Source organism: Rhinoraja longicauda, chromosome 13, assembly GCF_053455715.1.
Source record: "Rhinoraja longicauda isolate Sanriku21f chromosome 13, sRhiLon1.1, whole genome shotgun sequence".
Lineage (NCBI taxonomy): Eukaryota > Metazoa > Chordata > Chondrichthyes > Rajiformes > Arhynchobatidae > Rhinoraja > Rhinoraja longicauda.
The window spans coordinates 26213712-26229905 of record NC_135965.1 but is presented as its reverse complement, the minus strand read 5'-3'; the positions used below and the strand labels follow the sequence as shown (position 1 = coordinate 26229905).

The following is a 16194-nucleotide window of genomic DNA, read 5'->3' as shown; positions in this document are numbered from 1 at the left end:
CCATAGTCAGGATCAAACCCGGGTCTCTAGGGCTCTAAGGCAGCATCTCTAATGCTGTGCCACTGTGCTACCCCTTGCCAATTCTCTGCAGCCTGTTCCTGTGCATTAGAATTGCTGTACCAGGCCAAGATGTGACCAGTCAGGATACATTCTGAACCTTCTGGAGAAGTTTGTCAGAGTCATAGAGTCATGCAGCATGGAAACAGGCTCTTCAGTCCAACTTGCCCACGCCGACCTGCATGCCTCAACTACACTGGACCCACGTGCTTGCGTTTGGCCCATATCCCTCTAAACATATCCTATTCATGTACTTGTCCAAATGATTTTTAAACCTTGTGATAGTACCTGCCTCAACTACCTCCCTATAGGTTCCCTATACCTACTACCCTTTGTGTAAAAAGGTTGCTCCTTAGATTCCTATTAAATCTTTACCCCCTCATCTTAAACCTATGTTCTCCAGATTTTGATTCCCCTCTTCTAGATAAAGAAATCCATCTCGTCATTGTTTGATATCCAGCCCTCTATGGTGGTCTCGTCCTTGAATTGTACTGGATTTGTACTTGGGTGCAAGTCGTGGGTGTACAAGGAGTAAAGAAGGGGGCTGAAAATACATCCTTGTGGAGCACCAATGTTGAGGATTATCATGGAGGACGATTTGTCTCCTATCCTCACTGATTGTGGTCTGTTGGTCAGGAAGTCGAGGATCCGGTGCTGACTCCAAGTAAAAACGAGTATGGCGATGAGCTTGAATGGGATAATGGTATTAAAAGCAGAGCTGTAGTCTATGAATAGAAATCTGACATAGGTGTCTCTCTCATCTAGGTGTTCCAGGGATGAGTGTAGGGCCAGGGAGATGGCATCGGCCACGGAATTGTTGCGGCGTAGGCGAACTGCAGTGGGTCAAGATTGCTTGGTAGACCAGGTTTAATGCGTTTTATAACCAGACTCTCAAAGCATTTCATGATGGTGGATGTCAAGGCCACTGCATCTTGACCCAGATCCATTGTGAAGGCATGAGATCTTGCTTTTCTTCGGCGTGGGATGATTGTGGTCTTCTTGAAGCTGGGGGTATCTCAGAATGGAGTAGGGAGAGATTAAAGATGTTCATGAATACTCCCGCTGGTTGATCCATGCAGTTTCTTGTTTGGCATGGACATGGGGGACATGGAACACACTGTTCCGTGTTGTAAATTGATCTAACTCAGGTCGGCAACTTGTTTGGCATGAATAAGCTGGGCTGAAGGACTATTCTCACTCCCTGGAGTCAAACGTATGATCAAATTTGCAACCATAAAGGATTTGGATAGAGCTATTTGCTGAATGTTCAGTATTCAACGGATTGAAAGTGATTGATTGTCAAAAGAAGCAGAGTAGATATAAGGAGGTACTTATTTTTAATGTGGCAGGTCATTGGTGGTGAACACAGGTTCAGCAGTAGGTTTCAGAAGGGAATTGGATAAGAGCTTGTAAGAAAAATATCACATGGCTATAGAAAAAGTATGAACTTCAGGCCTTTCTGAGTTGCTGTTTGGAAAAATAGTGGGTCAACTTCTATTCCAAAGGGCATATTATTCTAATATTCCATACTGGATAGCTCCGATGTTGTCATGAATGGTCCTGAATAAGGGAGAGAAAAAGCAATCTTTGTGCTTCCTTCCGGTTGGACCTAGTGATACATATCTTTATGAAGTGGTCGGAGGGTCAACAGAGATGGTCCACAAGGTCAAACACCTTGCTAACATTCAGCAAAGATAGGGCAGAAGATCCCAACAATCTATGGAGTTACGACACAGCTGGTTCAGCAATTTAGGGAGAAGAATAAAGTGGAGAAAAGTTAGCCTTTTTAGCTCAAAGCAATGGAAAGAGCATTCTTTTGTGGCAGGATGAGCAGATGCATCACAATGATCCTGTGCTGAGAGTCATACATGTAGTGGTGTCTGTACAACTGACTATTTTGTGATATCCTAGTTGCAACTAAACATATAACATACAAGCTGCTGCTCTTTAACTGATGTTTCATTTATGGTTGTCCTGTTTTTTGTCTGTCTTGTTCCTTCCTTTTGCTATGTCTGCTAACTCATGGATCGTTCTAGTTCTCTGTTCCTCTGATGCCACACCAGAGCCTCCCCAGCACGGTCATCTGGTCCAGGGCCAGCGGCCTAATACCATCACCCATGTGTGCTGGTACCGGAACCAGAGCCTCTCGCTGGTTGATTATCTTCGCATGTGTGAGGTAAATGCGCTAATCAATTGTCCCAGCAAATCTGTGCTTGTGTGATTGCAGGGAAACCTGATACTCTGTAGGCAGAGTGGGATTAGCTCTGAGGATTGACCAAAGTGGGATAGCTGGATTTCTGGAGTGGTGATGGTACAGGGCTGAATAGAAAGTAAACAGTGAATGGCCTGTTTCGGATGGGAAAGCTGTGTGAAAACCTGTCGATGGTCCAAGGCTAGATAATGAGCTGTCAGGGTCACTGAATATGTTCCTGACTCTGATTGTTTCATTGCTATGGGAGAGGCCAATCTAATTAGGAAGATTTATCAAATGAGTTGTGTGTGAGGTGTTTGCAGATTTGAAGAGGAAACATTGTAGAGTGAAGGATACATAACCATGGAGCAATAATTTGAATGGGCAGAAGTCATTCATTACCCACTTTAAGTGGAGTGATCAGTTTCAGGGCTGGAAATCAGTTACATTGTTAGCCAAGTTGGCACAGGAGATTGAGTATTCTGTTTTATCAGGTGGACGAGATTGAGCAAGCAGCAATTAATCCATGGTTGCAATGAGCTGAGAGAGAATGAGAGAGAGCGTGATTGTGGGAGGGGAGGTAGAAGTGCACTTTAGTGAGGAATGGGTGTTGTTTTGTTGTGGTGGAGAGAAGGACGGGCCACACATAGGTAGCTGAAGTGATGGGTTGATTTCTCTTCTGGTGCTAAAGAGCTCCAGTAATTCCACAGGCTACTTGATGGAGTTAAGAGCTTGAACGGCAGTGAATAAGTTTTAAAGAAGGAATTGGAATGTTTTAATAATAGAAGGCGGGGTTTAGTTTTGTTCTTCAAAGTTAACTACAACTGATGGATTAGCTGATTAGAATGTGCTTCAGCCAGATCAGGCAGAGCGACTATTCCATTTATGGAAACTATGTTTTATTTTCATTGGACATAGAAGGAAGCCATTAGTCCATTGAGTTTGGACTGGCTCCTTGAACAAACCAAGCCCCTTGTCCATTCAACCCATTCTCTCTCCCACCACCCTGAATCTCCAGGTATCCGTCCACAATAAGAATAACTACAGTGCCCAATTAATTTACCAATTGGCCATATCTTGAGGAAGTGGGAGGAAACCAGACCATCTGGAGGAATCCAATGTGGTCACAGGGAGAATATGCCGAAGCCACACAGGCTGCACCGAAAGTCAGGATTAAATCCAGGATGCTGAAGCTGTGAGGAAACAGCACTCCCCGCTGCACCACCAAAGCACCCAAATAAAATCTACGTCCTTTACCTTGATTGCATGAAGATAGGAACTAAACTGGCTGCGCCCTTTCCCCCCAACCTGCCTCACCAATACAAAGCCAATTAGGAATGATTGTGATGGAAGATACCAAAGAAATAAGAAATAATAGATGGATCTTATGAAAAGAATCTGAAGAAGGGTCTCAACCCAAAACATCACCCATTCCTTTCCAGAGATGCTGCCTGAGTTACTCCAGCATTTTATGTATATCTCCTTTTAAACCAGCATTTGCAGTTCCTTCATACTGAAAGGATTGACAGTTGTTCAAGAACTGTATGGAAGAGCGAGTCACGTTGAAGCATTTGAGAGGTTCAAAATAGAGCAGTAAAGAACTTGGGGAGATTTATTTTTCCCAACAGGAGTAGTGAAAGGACAGATTGGACATAATTAATTCTTGTTGGTGTTAATGTGTGTAGGAAATTGGTTACTTATAGCCCCATCAGTGGTAGAAATGATAGGAGTAGAGATGATAACATTTGAAATATAGAAACTGAGAACTAAGAAATTTAAGTTATGAACTCTATTCGAAGATGGCAGCTAAATTATGTATGCAATTGGCATTATTCTCAAAGCAAAGGCATGATGTTCCTGTGTTTGGAAGTGCCGTAGAAACACAATGTAGAATATCTGCCTTTGTAAATTCCAAGACAAGTGTATGAATCGCTGCCTGAAGTAGAACTTTTCTCCTCATGTCCCTCCAGAATGTCGTCACTCAGAGGGTGTGGTGTATTTACCATTTGAGTTTTTGTGTTTTGGCAGCTGAGCCTTGCCGTAGTTCCGGGTATAAAGCATTGTGGGATACCTGTATTACACTCTGGTGGTGTTGAAGTAAAGCGGCCATATGTTGTATGCTAACCCGTCTCACTCATTGATTCTTGTACTGGAGTTACACTCTGAAGTGTTTAAAGATGAACTTGGCACTCTGCGTGATGTCAAAGCAACAATTCTGGTGGAACCAGGGGCCCGCCCAAAGTTTTGCAAAAACTGTTGACCATTAACACACACCGAGGCTTATTTGTCTATAACAGACTGGCTTTTGGTGTGAGCGCAGCACCCTCCATCTTCCAAAGAATCATGGAGAACCTCATGAAAGATCTGGATGTAGTGGTGTATCTGGATGATCTCCTCATCACAGGAAAAACTGAACAAGAGCATCTGCAAAACCTGCATAAAGTGCTACAGAGACTGCAGGAGAGCGGACTGAGAGTCAGAGAGTCAAAGTGTGAGTTTGGAAAGAAACAAATCGAATACTTGGGTCATGTGTTAATCAGCCAGGGCATCCAGCCATCACCGGAGAAAGTCAGAGCAATAAAGGATGCACCAGCCCCCACCTGTGTGAAAGAGCTGAGAGCTTTCTTGGGACTAGTGAATTATTATGGACGGTTCATGCCCAACCAAAGCACCGTGCTGGCTTCCCTGTACAGGTTGCTGAAAGACCAGGTGTCGTGGGAGTGGAAAAGTCGAGAGCAGAAAGCTTTTGACAAGTGCAAATCGCTGCTCACTAGTGACAAGATCCTGGTGCACTATGATCAAAAGCTTCCTCTCACTCTGGCCTGTGACTCCTCAGCGTATGGCATTGGAGCTGTCATACAACCCAAAATGCCTACAGGGGAGGAGCGCCCCATCGCCTTCTCATCACGCACATTATCCCCTGCTGAGAAGAAATATTCTCAGATTGAGAAAGAGGGACTGGCGCTCATTTTTGGTGTAAAGAAGTTTCACCAGTACCTGTGGGGGAGGAAATTCAAACTTGTGACTGATCACAAACCCCTGCTAACACTGTTTGGAGAACACAAAAGCCTGCCCACCATGGCTGCAGCTCGAATCCAAAGATGGGCAATGATTCTCTCTGCCTATGATTATCACATTGAGTACTGTGCTTCAGAGTAACATGGTAATGCAGATGGCCTCTCAAGAGTTCCGCTGCCTGACACAAACGACGCAGGGACCACAGCCGTCACTGACAGCGTATACACACTGTTAACTGAACATCTTGAGCAGGCTCCACTGAACGCAGACCAAGTGGCACGTGCAACACGCACAGACAACATGTTGTCAAAGGTGCTGAAATTTGTCATGGACGGCTGGCCTGCTGAAGTGGATGAGACTCTGAAAGCTTTCCACACACGTAGATGTGAACTTTCAGTAGAGCGAGGATGTGTCCTGTGGGGCACCAGAGTGGTGATTCCTGAAAAATTGAGAAAAACTGTGTTAAAGGAGCTGCATTCTGGCCATCCAGGAATTGTGAAAATAAAAGCACTAACACGCAAGTACGTATGGTGGCCTAAAGTTGATGCAGAGGTGGAGCAAGTTTGCAGAGCATGTGAGTCATGTCAATTGGAGCAGAGGATGCCTCGTCAGGTGCCTTTGCATCCATGGGAATTTCCTGGCCAGAGCTGGAAAAGACTACACATAGACCTTGCTGGTCCATTTTTGGGACACACTTTCATGTTGGTGGTGGATGCTTACTCCAAGTGGTTGGAGGTGTTTAAAATGTCTAGCATCACATCACAAGCCACTATCACACGACTGAGAAGACTGTTCGCAGCTTATGGATTGCCGGAGCACATTGTCACGGATAATGGAACGCAGTTCACGTCAGAGGAGTTTAAAAACTTCATGCAGCAGAATGGAATCCTTCATTCTACAAGTGCTCCTGGTCACCCTGCCTCGAATGGCCTGGCAGAACGGTACGTTCAGTCATTCAAGGGTGGAATGAAAAAGCTGACACACACCGCAATGGATGTGGAGGACAGGGTCTCCCTCTTTTTGATGCAGTATCGCACCACACCAAACTGCACTACTGGTCAGTCACCCGCTGACCTGTTTCTGAACAGACACGTGCGCACCCGTCTGGATTTCATCCGTCCGGACACAGCAGCCGCTGTTCGTAAAAAACAGTACAAGCAGAAGTTCCACCATGACCTCCGTGCAGCAGACAGGTGTTTCTCAGTGGCTGACCCAGTGTATTTATACAATACGGCTGGGGGAGGACGCAAATGGATTCCTGGAGTCATAGTGGATCAAACAGGACAGGTGTCTTACAAATTACAAAGAGGAGACACCGACATCACCTACAGGAGACATGGAGATCAGCTGAGATTCAGAGTCATGGGAGATGGACTGGATCAGGACACTGAAAACTCAACCACTGACACTTCTGCACCGAGCCAACCCGCACAGCCGGAGGACATGTCATCATGCAGCGAGCCAGGGACTGTGGACAGTACAGCTGCAGCTGCTGCGCTGCTGAGTCCACGCCGATCATCAAGGGTCAGGAAGCCTCCAGACCGCTATGTCCCTTAAGCTTCATTTAAAAAAAAAAGGAAATGTTCGGCATGACGGACTGTTTAGTTGTTTAAGTTGTTTTCATTAATATGAACACACAGATGGACTGAGACATGTTAAAACTACAAGAGGGTCTCTAGTGATAACAAGTAACTTTGCATAGTAGTAACTTTGAGAATGGTTAATGTCAGTAATAAGGCACTTGCTAATTTCAGTTATTTATGATTACCTTCATTTTAAAAAGGGGGTAATGTGGTGTATTTACCATTTGAGTTTTTGTGTTTTGGCAGCTGAGCCTTGCCGTAGTTCAGGGTATAAAGCATTGTGGGATACCTGTATTACCTCTCTGGTGGTGTTGAAGTAAAGCGGCCATATGTTGTATGCTAACCCGTCTCACTCATTGATTCTTATCATAATACACCACAGATGGAATCAAACTCCTCCACCTGGCTAGTTCCAAAAATGTAAAAGCAATTCCACGCCCAAGTTGTACCACTCTATATTAACAGTTTTCTGCTTCTGCCTTGTTCCATCTGCTTATTTTCGCATTCTGTGCAATGTATTCTCTTTGTTGGCTATTTCCAAGTGCATGAATTGATTTCTCTTTACTGCAGCTTGAAAATTGAGAATAGAAAGAGCATCCGATGGAGGGAATACGTTGTTTTTAGTAATGTATGTATGTATTTATGTTTGTGCACAAATTTGATCTTACTGCTCTTCGTTCTAGAATCAGCTCTCTGGTTACCTGCTAAGGAAGTTCAAAAACAGCAACGGGTGGCAAAAGCTTTGGGTTGTCTTCACCAACTTCTGCCTGTTCTTCTACAAAACCCACCAGGTAGAGTCTCTTGATTGATTACCATGGGACATTAAACCACAGCTGAAGATTGGATGTGTGCATTTGGGTGCTGCACAGGGGAATAATAATAATAATAATAATAATAAACATTTATTTTTTATAGCGCTTTTCCAAATGCTCAAAGACGCTTTACAAAAACAGTCAAGACATAAAAACAAACAGACAAACTATCCTGACGGAGAAGCGGCGAACAAATAGCGCCAGCGTCCTCTCACGTCAGGGTCCGGCAGTAGACAATAAAGAACACAAGACACACAATTACAATTTTTAACACAAACAGCCATCACAGTGATTGCTCCAGGCACACCCTCACTGTGATGGAAGGCAAAGAAAAGTCTTATCTCCTCCTCATTCTTCTCCCGTGGTGCCACGAGGCGATCGAGGCTCCCGACTTTTGAAGCCCCCACCGGGCGATGGAAAGTCCCAGGGCCGAGCCGAGCAGGCCGATGAAGGTCCTGAGCCCTCATCGGGCGATGGAAAGTGCCGCGGCCAGGCCACGCAGGGCGATGAAGGGCCTGCGAGCGGGTCAATCAAACCTCGCGCTTCGGGGTGGTCGAAGCTGCTACGGCTGGAGCTCCCGAAAGCCGGTCGCCAGCCAGGGACCTGCGAACTCCCGATGTTGCGGTCTGCAGGGCCCACGGCCGAAGCCTCCGAGATGGTAAGTCCAGGCCCTGCGACCAGAGTCTTCAAGGTCGATCCCAGCTGGAGGCCGCCAACTCCATGGTGTTAGGCCGTAGCACGAATGGAGACACAACACGGTAAAGGTCGCATCTCCGTTGAGGAGGAGATTAGAAATAAAGGTTTCCCCCACCACCCCCCACATATACAGAGTTAAAAATAAACCAAAAGAAACATTTAAACGATAACAAAGACAAAAACAAAAAAAAGACAGAGACTGCCGGTGAGCCGCAGCTGCAGAACACAGCCACGCCCCCTCTTTGTGTGGTTTAACCAGGAAAATATTGAACCTTTATCTTCATTGCATAATCTGAATAATTATTTACCTACATCAGAGGTCAGGTCTGAGCAATGGGTCTACTTGCTGCATCACTGTATTAAGAACATAGAACAATACGGTGCAGGAACAGGCCCTTCAGTCCACGATGTCTGTGCCAAACATGATGACAAGACCAACTCTTATTTGCCTGCAAATAATCCAGTCCCTCAATTCCCTGCATATCCATCTGTCTATTTGAAAGTCTCTTAAATGCTACGATTGTAACATCTTCAACCAACACCCTCCAGCAGCATGTTTCAGGCACTCACCATTCCCTCTCTCCAGAGATGCTGCCCATCTCGCTGAGTTACTCCAGCATTTTGTGCCGAGCTTAGTGGGTCAGGCAGCATCTCTGGAGGACATGGAAACGTGATATTTCAGGACGCGACTGTTCGTCAAATGTCACTGCTCCATGTCCTCCAGAGATGCTGCTCGACCGGCTGAGTTACCCCAGCACTTCTGTCATTTCATGTGTCTCATTTAAGTGGGAGACTGGTACACAACTTGTAAGCAAGATTGATGTTCATGAAATAAAAGGCAGTGGCTGCATGGATAAAATAAACTCAGGACAGAAAGGTGGGAGTGTTGATGAGTGGCTGTTTTTCAGACAGATGTATGTTTCAACACAGCAGTTAATGCTTACAGCTGCAACACACCCTTTTCTCCTACTTGTTTACCACTGCAAATGAAAACTATAAGGTTGTAAATATCCACCAATAAAACAAAAGAAAACTAATGACTATTTAAATTGAATCACTTTCTTTACACGCACATTGTAGGTATTGCAGTCAGTGAGCATTAACGTACGTACTCCTATCTGAAAAATAGCCACAGGTTTGCAGGAATATTCTGTCATTTAACCTGACCAGAGAGCGTGGTAGTATGGTGTCAAGACAGCTTCATCCTCAACATCGGCTGGTCATTGATTTCAGGATGTGGGATAGAGTACACTCTACAGTCTGCATCATGGAGATGGTTGAGAGGTTTTATGTTCTTAAATATAAATATCACCAACAACTTGACCTGGTCCATCCACATCAAAATACATCTACATCTCCACTTCCTCAGAAGATGAAGGAAATTCAGCATGTCTCCAATTACTCGTCCCAATTTCTACAGAAAGCATAGAATGCATCCTTTCGGGATACATGACAGTTTGGTATGGCAGCTGCTGTGCCCAAGACCGCAAGAGTTATGGTGCAGCCCAGTCCAGCACCCAAACTAACCTACCCATAATCCATTCCACCTACACTTCATGCTGTCTTGGAAAAGAAGGTAGTCTCATCAAGGACTACTATACCCCAGGCATTCCTTCTCCACTCTCCTGAGGGCAGAAGATGTAAAAGCTTTAAAGAAACAGACCACCAGATTCAACAACAGCTTTTCCCCCGGTGTTATCTGGTGATCCGATGATTTCTGGATTTTTTAATCTGCTTTGTACAGCTCCTGCACTTTTATTGATCTGGTTTTCTCTAGTTGTAACACTGTATACAGCAGTCTATTTATTTTCTTTTTGTACTCCCTGATGTACTCATGTTCTGATCTGCCTGGATAGCACTATATTATGATACACGTGATAATAATAAAGCAATACTAATACCATGTTTGCAAGGATTGAGGGTCAAGTGGATGTGAAGGGGGTGCAGTAACAAATTTGCTCCCGATTTTCATGCAAATGTTCTACTTTCTTATATTACCTTTGAAATGTGGAGGGATATTTAAACAATTTATTTTAAGATGGGGAATGGTGCAGACTAATGTCCAATCGCCGATTGATAATGATGCTTTGGAGTTTAATAGAAATCTATCCTACTCCATATTGTGACTGGGTGCCCTTTGTGGTTTTGTCTATTTTTGTTGATTGAATGGAAGAGGGATTGCTCAATTGATGGCGCACAAATGTTTTTCTGATTGGAGAAGAGTATGCAAAAGTTCCAGGAGGAGCCATTAAAGCCATCACTTTTCTTGTTATGTACAAGTGAGATGGGCTTGGGTAAAGGGAATACAATCCCATTGATTGTGGAAGATATGACATTTAACAATGTAGTAAATAGTGAGGAGATAACAAGGACTTTGAGAATCTATTGAAGAAATAGGCAGACACGTGACTGATGCAATCTAATAAACTGTTGCAAGGAGATGACCAAGCTCAAAGGTCGGGAGTAAATTGCAAAAGATCCAGAGATGGAAATGGGGAGGTTTCTTCACTAAGAAGATCATGAAGATCTGGAACGTGCAATCTAAAAGAGTTCAGAATTACATTCCAAAGGAGCCTTCAGAAGGCAATTGTACATTAAACTTAGAGAAGGAGTAATTGGAGTGATAAATTTGGGATGGAGAACTAATTCTGATATGTCTTCCAAGGAGCAGGCTGAATGTATTCTGCTCTTCTGACAGGGGAGTCCAGATGAAAGGAGCATCAAGTTAGAGCCGACCTGCTACCTGACGTCATTGCGAGTGAAACTCTCCTCCCCAACAAAACTATTGAGGCTCAAACTTTCAAATCCAATATTGATGGGCTTTCGTTGGGAAAGAATACTGAAGAATATGCTACCCAGGTGGATATAAGAAATTAGGAGGTAGTCACAAAATTCTGGAGTAACTCAGCGGGTCAGGCAGCATCTCTGGTGAGAAGGAATGGGTGACGTTTCGGGTCGAGAAATGTCACCCATTCCTTCTCTCCAGAGATGCTGCCTGACCCGCTGAGTTACTCCAGCATTTTGTGTCTACCTTCGATTTAAACCAGCATCTGCAATTTTCTTTCCCACACATAAAAAATTAGGATATGGATTAGCTGTGGTTTAGTTCAGTGGGGCTGATTAGAGGGGTTAAATGGCCTACTGTTCTTAGTTCCACCTGATGCTTTAACAATTGCTCAAGGTTGCTTTGTAGTTAGCCATTCAAGCAATGGTGGCATGTTATTAAGGTTGGCCAATTTAACCTCATGGCTTTGAATTGCTATAGACCATTGGCAGGATTAAGCCTGGTAGTTGAGTTGCTTTTGAAAGATTTTTGACTGTACATCGATGGTTCTTGCTTATTGTTATGCAGCTAAAATAATTTGTTATTCTTTGGTATTTCCAGGATGATTACCCTCTGGCCAGCCTCCCGTTGTTGGGTTACATGGTGAGCATGCCTTCTGACCATGACCACATCCACAAGGATTACGTCTTCAAGCTGCAGTTCAAATCTCACGTTTATTTCTTCAGAGCTGAAAGCGAGTACACTTTTGAAAGGTAAGATTCAGATTTTGCATGAGTGCTTAAGAGCACATGCAAATTTATGTTAGTCTTCCACAGTCAATGCTACAATTATTTAATAGAGATCATGTTTAACCCAGACTCAGCTGAAAGTCGGGTCCACACCATCTCATCCAAGTCTAGGTATGGTGCATCACACACCAGTCAATGCCAAGACAATCTGTGCCAGGTGCCAAATTAACCTATAAATGTCTTGTTTTATGTGAATTTCTTATTTCAACCAAATCCGTGATTATTTTTCAGAGAATCATAGTAACAGCATGGAAACAGCTTATTCAGTCTACCGTGTCCCCACCGACCATCGACCAGCCATTAATACTAAATTTCACATGAATCTTTTGAAAATATTTGATTCTGCTCTCATTCTTTATAAAAAACCCTAGATTCTACCACTCATCTACAGTTAAGGGTTATTTACAATGGCCAATTAACCGACCAGCCCACATGTCTTTGGGGCATAGGAGGAAACTTGAGCACTCAGGTGAAACCCAAGCAGTTTTGCAGAGATTTTGGACAAACACCAGAGAGACAGCACCAGGGGCAGGATTGAACCTGGGTCTCTGGCACTGTCAGACAACATAAGGAGTAGTGTAGAAGATGATCTTGCATATATTTCAGGAGCTGGAGGTTGAAGGAAGATGCGGAGAAAATGGAAGAAGCATGGAAATACAATCATTTGATCAGAAGGATGAAAATTTGTAAATACAAGACATTGAGAAATGGGAAGGCATTGTTGGTCAAGAAGCACAATGATGATGCGAGAATGGGCCACGAAGGATAGATGGTGCTCACCAATTCATGAAAGCCCAACCTGCTAATGGCCATAGAAGTTTCCATATTGGATGCAGAACAAAATACTTTGGGTGTCTTCCCAATAGTTGGCTCTTCAAGGGTGGAAGTGACTTTAGAATTGAGGAATAGCTGTGTACAGATGTATAGCATAAGGATTGCTGCAACTACTTTCGTGTTGGCATTATCCATTGAACTCGAAGGCCCAAGAAGTTCAAGGAGTAAATCATTGAATATGAGCAGTGTGCACTTGAGTTTCTTGGGTATTGAGGTTTTAAGGGACATGAGTTTAGATGATCCACGTATCCCCACAGATGTTCACTCAATCTGACATGATGTGTTTGTTACCTATTAATTACTGAGTTTTCTGTTTTGAATCACTAGGTGGATGGAAGTTATCAAAAGTGCAACCAGTTCACCGGGACGGATGATGCACTGTAGCCAGAAGGACACTTGAATTGGGGTGAAAGATTATGAGTGCTGTGGATTAGATCCTGCAAATTTCTGTAGGATTCTTTCATACTAAGAGATCTTTGAATGGAGAAAGTGGGAACTGGATTCAAGTTCCACAGAAAAACAGAAAAGTCCACAGAAAAATTACAATGCAACGTCAAGTTGAATTGACAAAACTCAGACTCACCTTTGCCACGAACAAGTCTGGCGACTCTTCAGAAGGCAACCCCTTGCCTGACTCAATGTGTCAATGACAGAATCATTGTAAGATTGGGATGGGTGTAGACCTAGAGTTTAAAGACTTCAGATGAAAACAATGACATTCCTGCTGTTTAAAGGTTGACTATCAGGACTCCAGGGAGTCCTGATACATTTATCAAACACCAAAGGAATTGCCTCCCATTCAATAAACAAACGTAAGAGCAAGGCAGATTTGGTACAGAGTAACTTTGTTGGACGACTAGCTTTTTACACAAAGTGTGTCTGGGGCTTGTCAAGGAATATGCACATTATCTACTTGTTCTGCCATGTCTGTTACGTGGTGACGTGACCTACCTCGGAAACATTTGCAACAGGAGTAATTGTGATGAGCAGTCTACATGATAAGACCCAAGGTTAACAATGACACTGTGATCTGACTAATATAGTTCTTCTTGCCTTTGAGGCAACAGAGGTTATGAGGCTGCTTCTGCTTCTGCTGTCTCTGTTTGTTGTCGTTCGCCTGACTGAGGTCAGTTGACAGGGCTCACCACGGGGAGGTCGACAACATGAGCCCCACTAATCTAGTTAAAGGTGTTTATACAAAGTGACGGGTCAGGGTTGTGATGCCTTTAGTGCCAGACTGGTCTACACGTAGTGATTCTTTGTCCTTATTGCTCTGATGTACATGGTGACACTTGGACTGGATTGGTTTGTACACAGCAACACTTGGAACAGACTGATCTGCTAAAGAGTAACATTTGGACCAGACGTCCGGTATACAGTGCTCCTTAGACCAGAATATTTTAGTTTTCCAGTGACTCTTGGGGCAGACTTGTCTTGTACACCTCAACGCCTGGACCAAACCTTTCTGGTATACAGTGATACTTGGACCTACAGGTCTACGCACAGCGACACGCGAACCAGAACGGAATTGGACATGGTGACAAGTGTACCAGATTGTTTTGTACACATTGACGTTTTGTACACATTGACCGGACTAATTTGATATACAGTGATGCTTGGACCAGAGATAATAGGAGTAGGCTGGTCTGGACAAAGTGACACTTGGGCTGGATACGTCAAGTATACAGTGATACATGGAAGAAACTAGTCTGGAACACAGTGAGACTTAAACCAGATTGGTCTGTACACAGTGACACCTGGACCAGCCTGGATTGATGCACAGTGACATTTGGATAAGACTCATCTGATATGCAGTGACACTTAGACTTGTTTTGGAACAGACTGGTCTGTGCACAATTTCACTTGGACTGGTCTGGTACACAGTAACACTTGGACTAATAGGTCTTGCACGAGGTTATACATGGTCTTGACTGGACAGTACATGGTGACATACAGGCCTGGTACACAATTATAACTGAGCCAATCTGCTCTGCATGCATCTACACTTGGTTCAATCTGGTTTGCTTCACAGTGACACATAGTTTAGTTTATTGTTATTTGTACTGAAGTACAGTGAAAAGCTTTTGTTGCATGCTATCCAGTCAGCGGAATGATTACAATCGAGCCATTTACAGTGTTTCGATACATGACAGGGGAATAATATTTAGTGCAAGGTAAAGTCAGCAAAGTCCGATCAAGAATAGTCCGAGGGTCAGCAATGAGGTAGATAGTAGTTCAGGACTGCTCTCTGGTTGTGGTGGGATAATTCAGTTGCCTGGACCTGGGCCTGGACCTGGACTTGGATCAGCCTGGTCTCTTCATAGTGACACTAGACCGTACCAGTCTGTACACTGAGGTACTTGTACAAGAATGGTGTGCATAGAGTGACACTCGGATCACGAACCCGTTTCACAGACAAACTTGGACCCGACTGGTCTGGTATTCTGTGACATTTGGATTAGCCTGATCTGGTACACAGTGACATTCAAATGCGAATGTAACATAGTGAAGAAGGGTTCCGACCCAAAACGTCACCTGTTCCTTCTATGGCCTTTATCCAACTATCTGCCTATAAAAAACTACCCTCACCAGAGTCCATCACTTGCCAGGTTTTGTCGTGCCCCTCCTCTCTTCCAGCTTTTCCCCCTCCCACCAAAAATTGGTCTGAAGAATGATCTAGTCCCGAAACGTCACCTATCCATGTTGTCCATGGATGCTGCCTGACCTGCTGAGTTATTTCAGCACTTTGTGTCTTTTTTTGTAAACCAGCCATCTGCAGTTCTTTATTTCAACTGGTCTCTATATAATGACCCGTGAATCAGACTGATTGGTACAGAGTAAAGGGCCTGTCCCAGTTACGCGATTTTTTAAGGCAACTGTCAAAGTCGTAGCAGATCGCTGAAATTTTCTTTTCCCCTACAACAATGACACCGACAATGCCGAGTCAGGTTACTTTTTTTAAGAGATTACACCGTCTTCGGAAACATCGCGAAATTCCCACGCTTACCTGCGTCAAACTGTCGCCTCCAATCTACCTGTCAAATATCCTGACGGTAAATAAATTGGTTAAACAAAACTATCTTCTGGTATCTTCAAATGCCTTTTCATAATTTAATATTACGTGCTTCTAAATGCATCTGCGACAACCAAGCAAACCTGGGGACAGCATGCGACAGCGCCCGCAATAAGCTACGTTACCTGGCGACAAGCCAGATGTCGCCGAGAAATTTCTAGCAGGTACATTTTTTCGCGACGCGCCGAGATCTGCTACGATTCATTGAAGACTCCTCATGATCATGCCCGCAACACCCCGGCAAACGTTCGGCGACAGCCTAGTCGTCGGCAGTCGCCTTAAAATCGCCTAAGTGGGAAAGGCCCTTTAGTAATACTCATGGAAGGTCTGCTGCATAGCGTTACTTGGACTAGACTA

General features: G+C 44.1%; 1 protein-coding gene across 3 annotated transcripts in view; it reads left to right on the top strand.

Annotated features, from left to right (window-relative positions):
* The window catches only part of farp2 (FERM, RhoGEF and pleckstrin domain protein 2), a 153311-nt gene extending 139561 nt beyond the window's left edge, over positions 1-13750 (top strand). For all 3 annotated transcript variants that reach the window (XM_078410604.1, XM_078410601.1, XM_078410603.1), the window contains 3 exons: positions 7533-7640; positions 11743-11894; positions 13092-13750. In XM_078410604.1, coding sequence (XP_078266730.1) covers positions 7533-7640; positions 11743-11894; positions 13092-13164 — 333 coding nt within the window. In that variant the 3' untranslated portion in view covers positions 13165-13750. The remainder of the gene's footprint in view (positions 1-7532; positions 7641-11742; positions 11895-13091) is intronic.
* The last annotated feature ends 2444 nt before the right edge of the window (positions 13751-16194 follow it).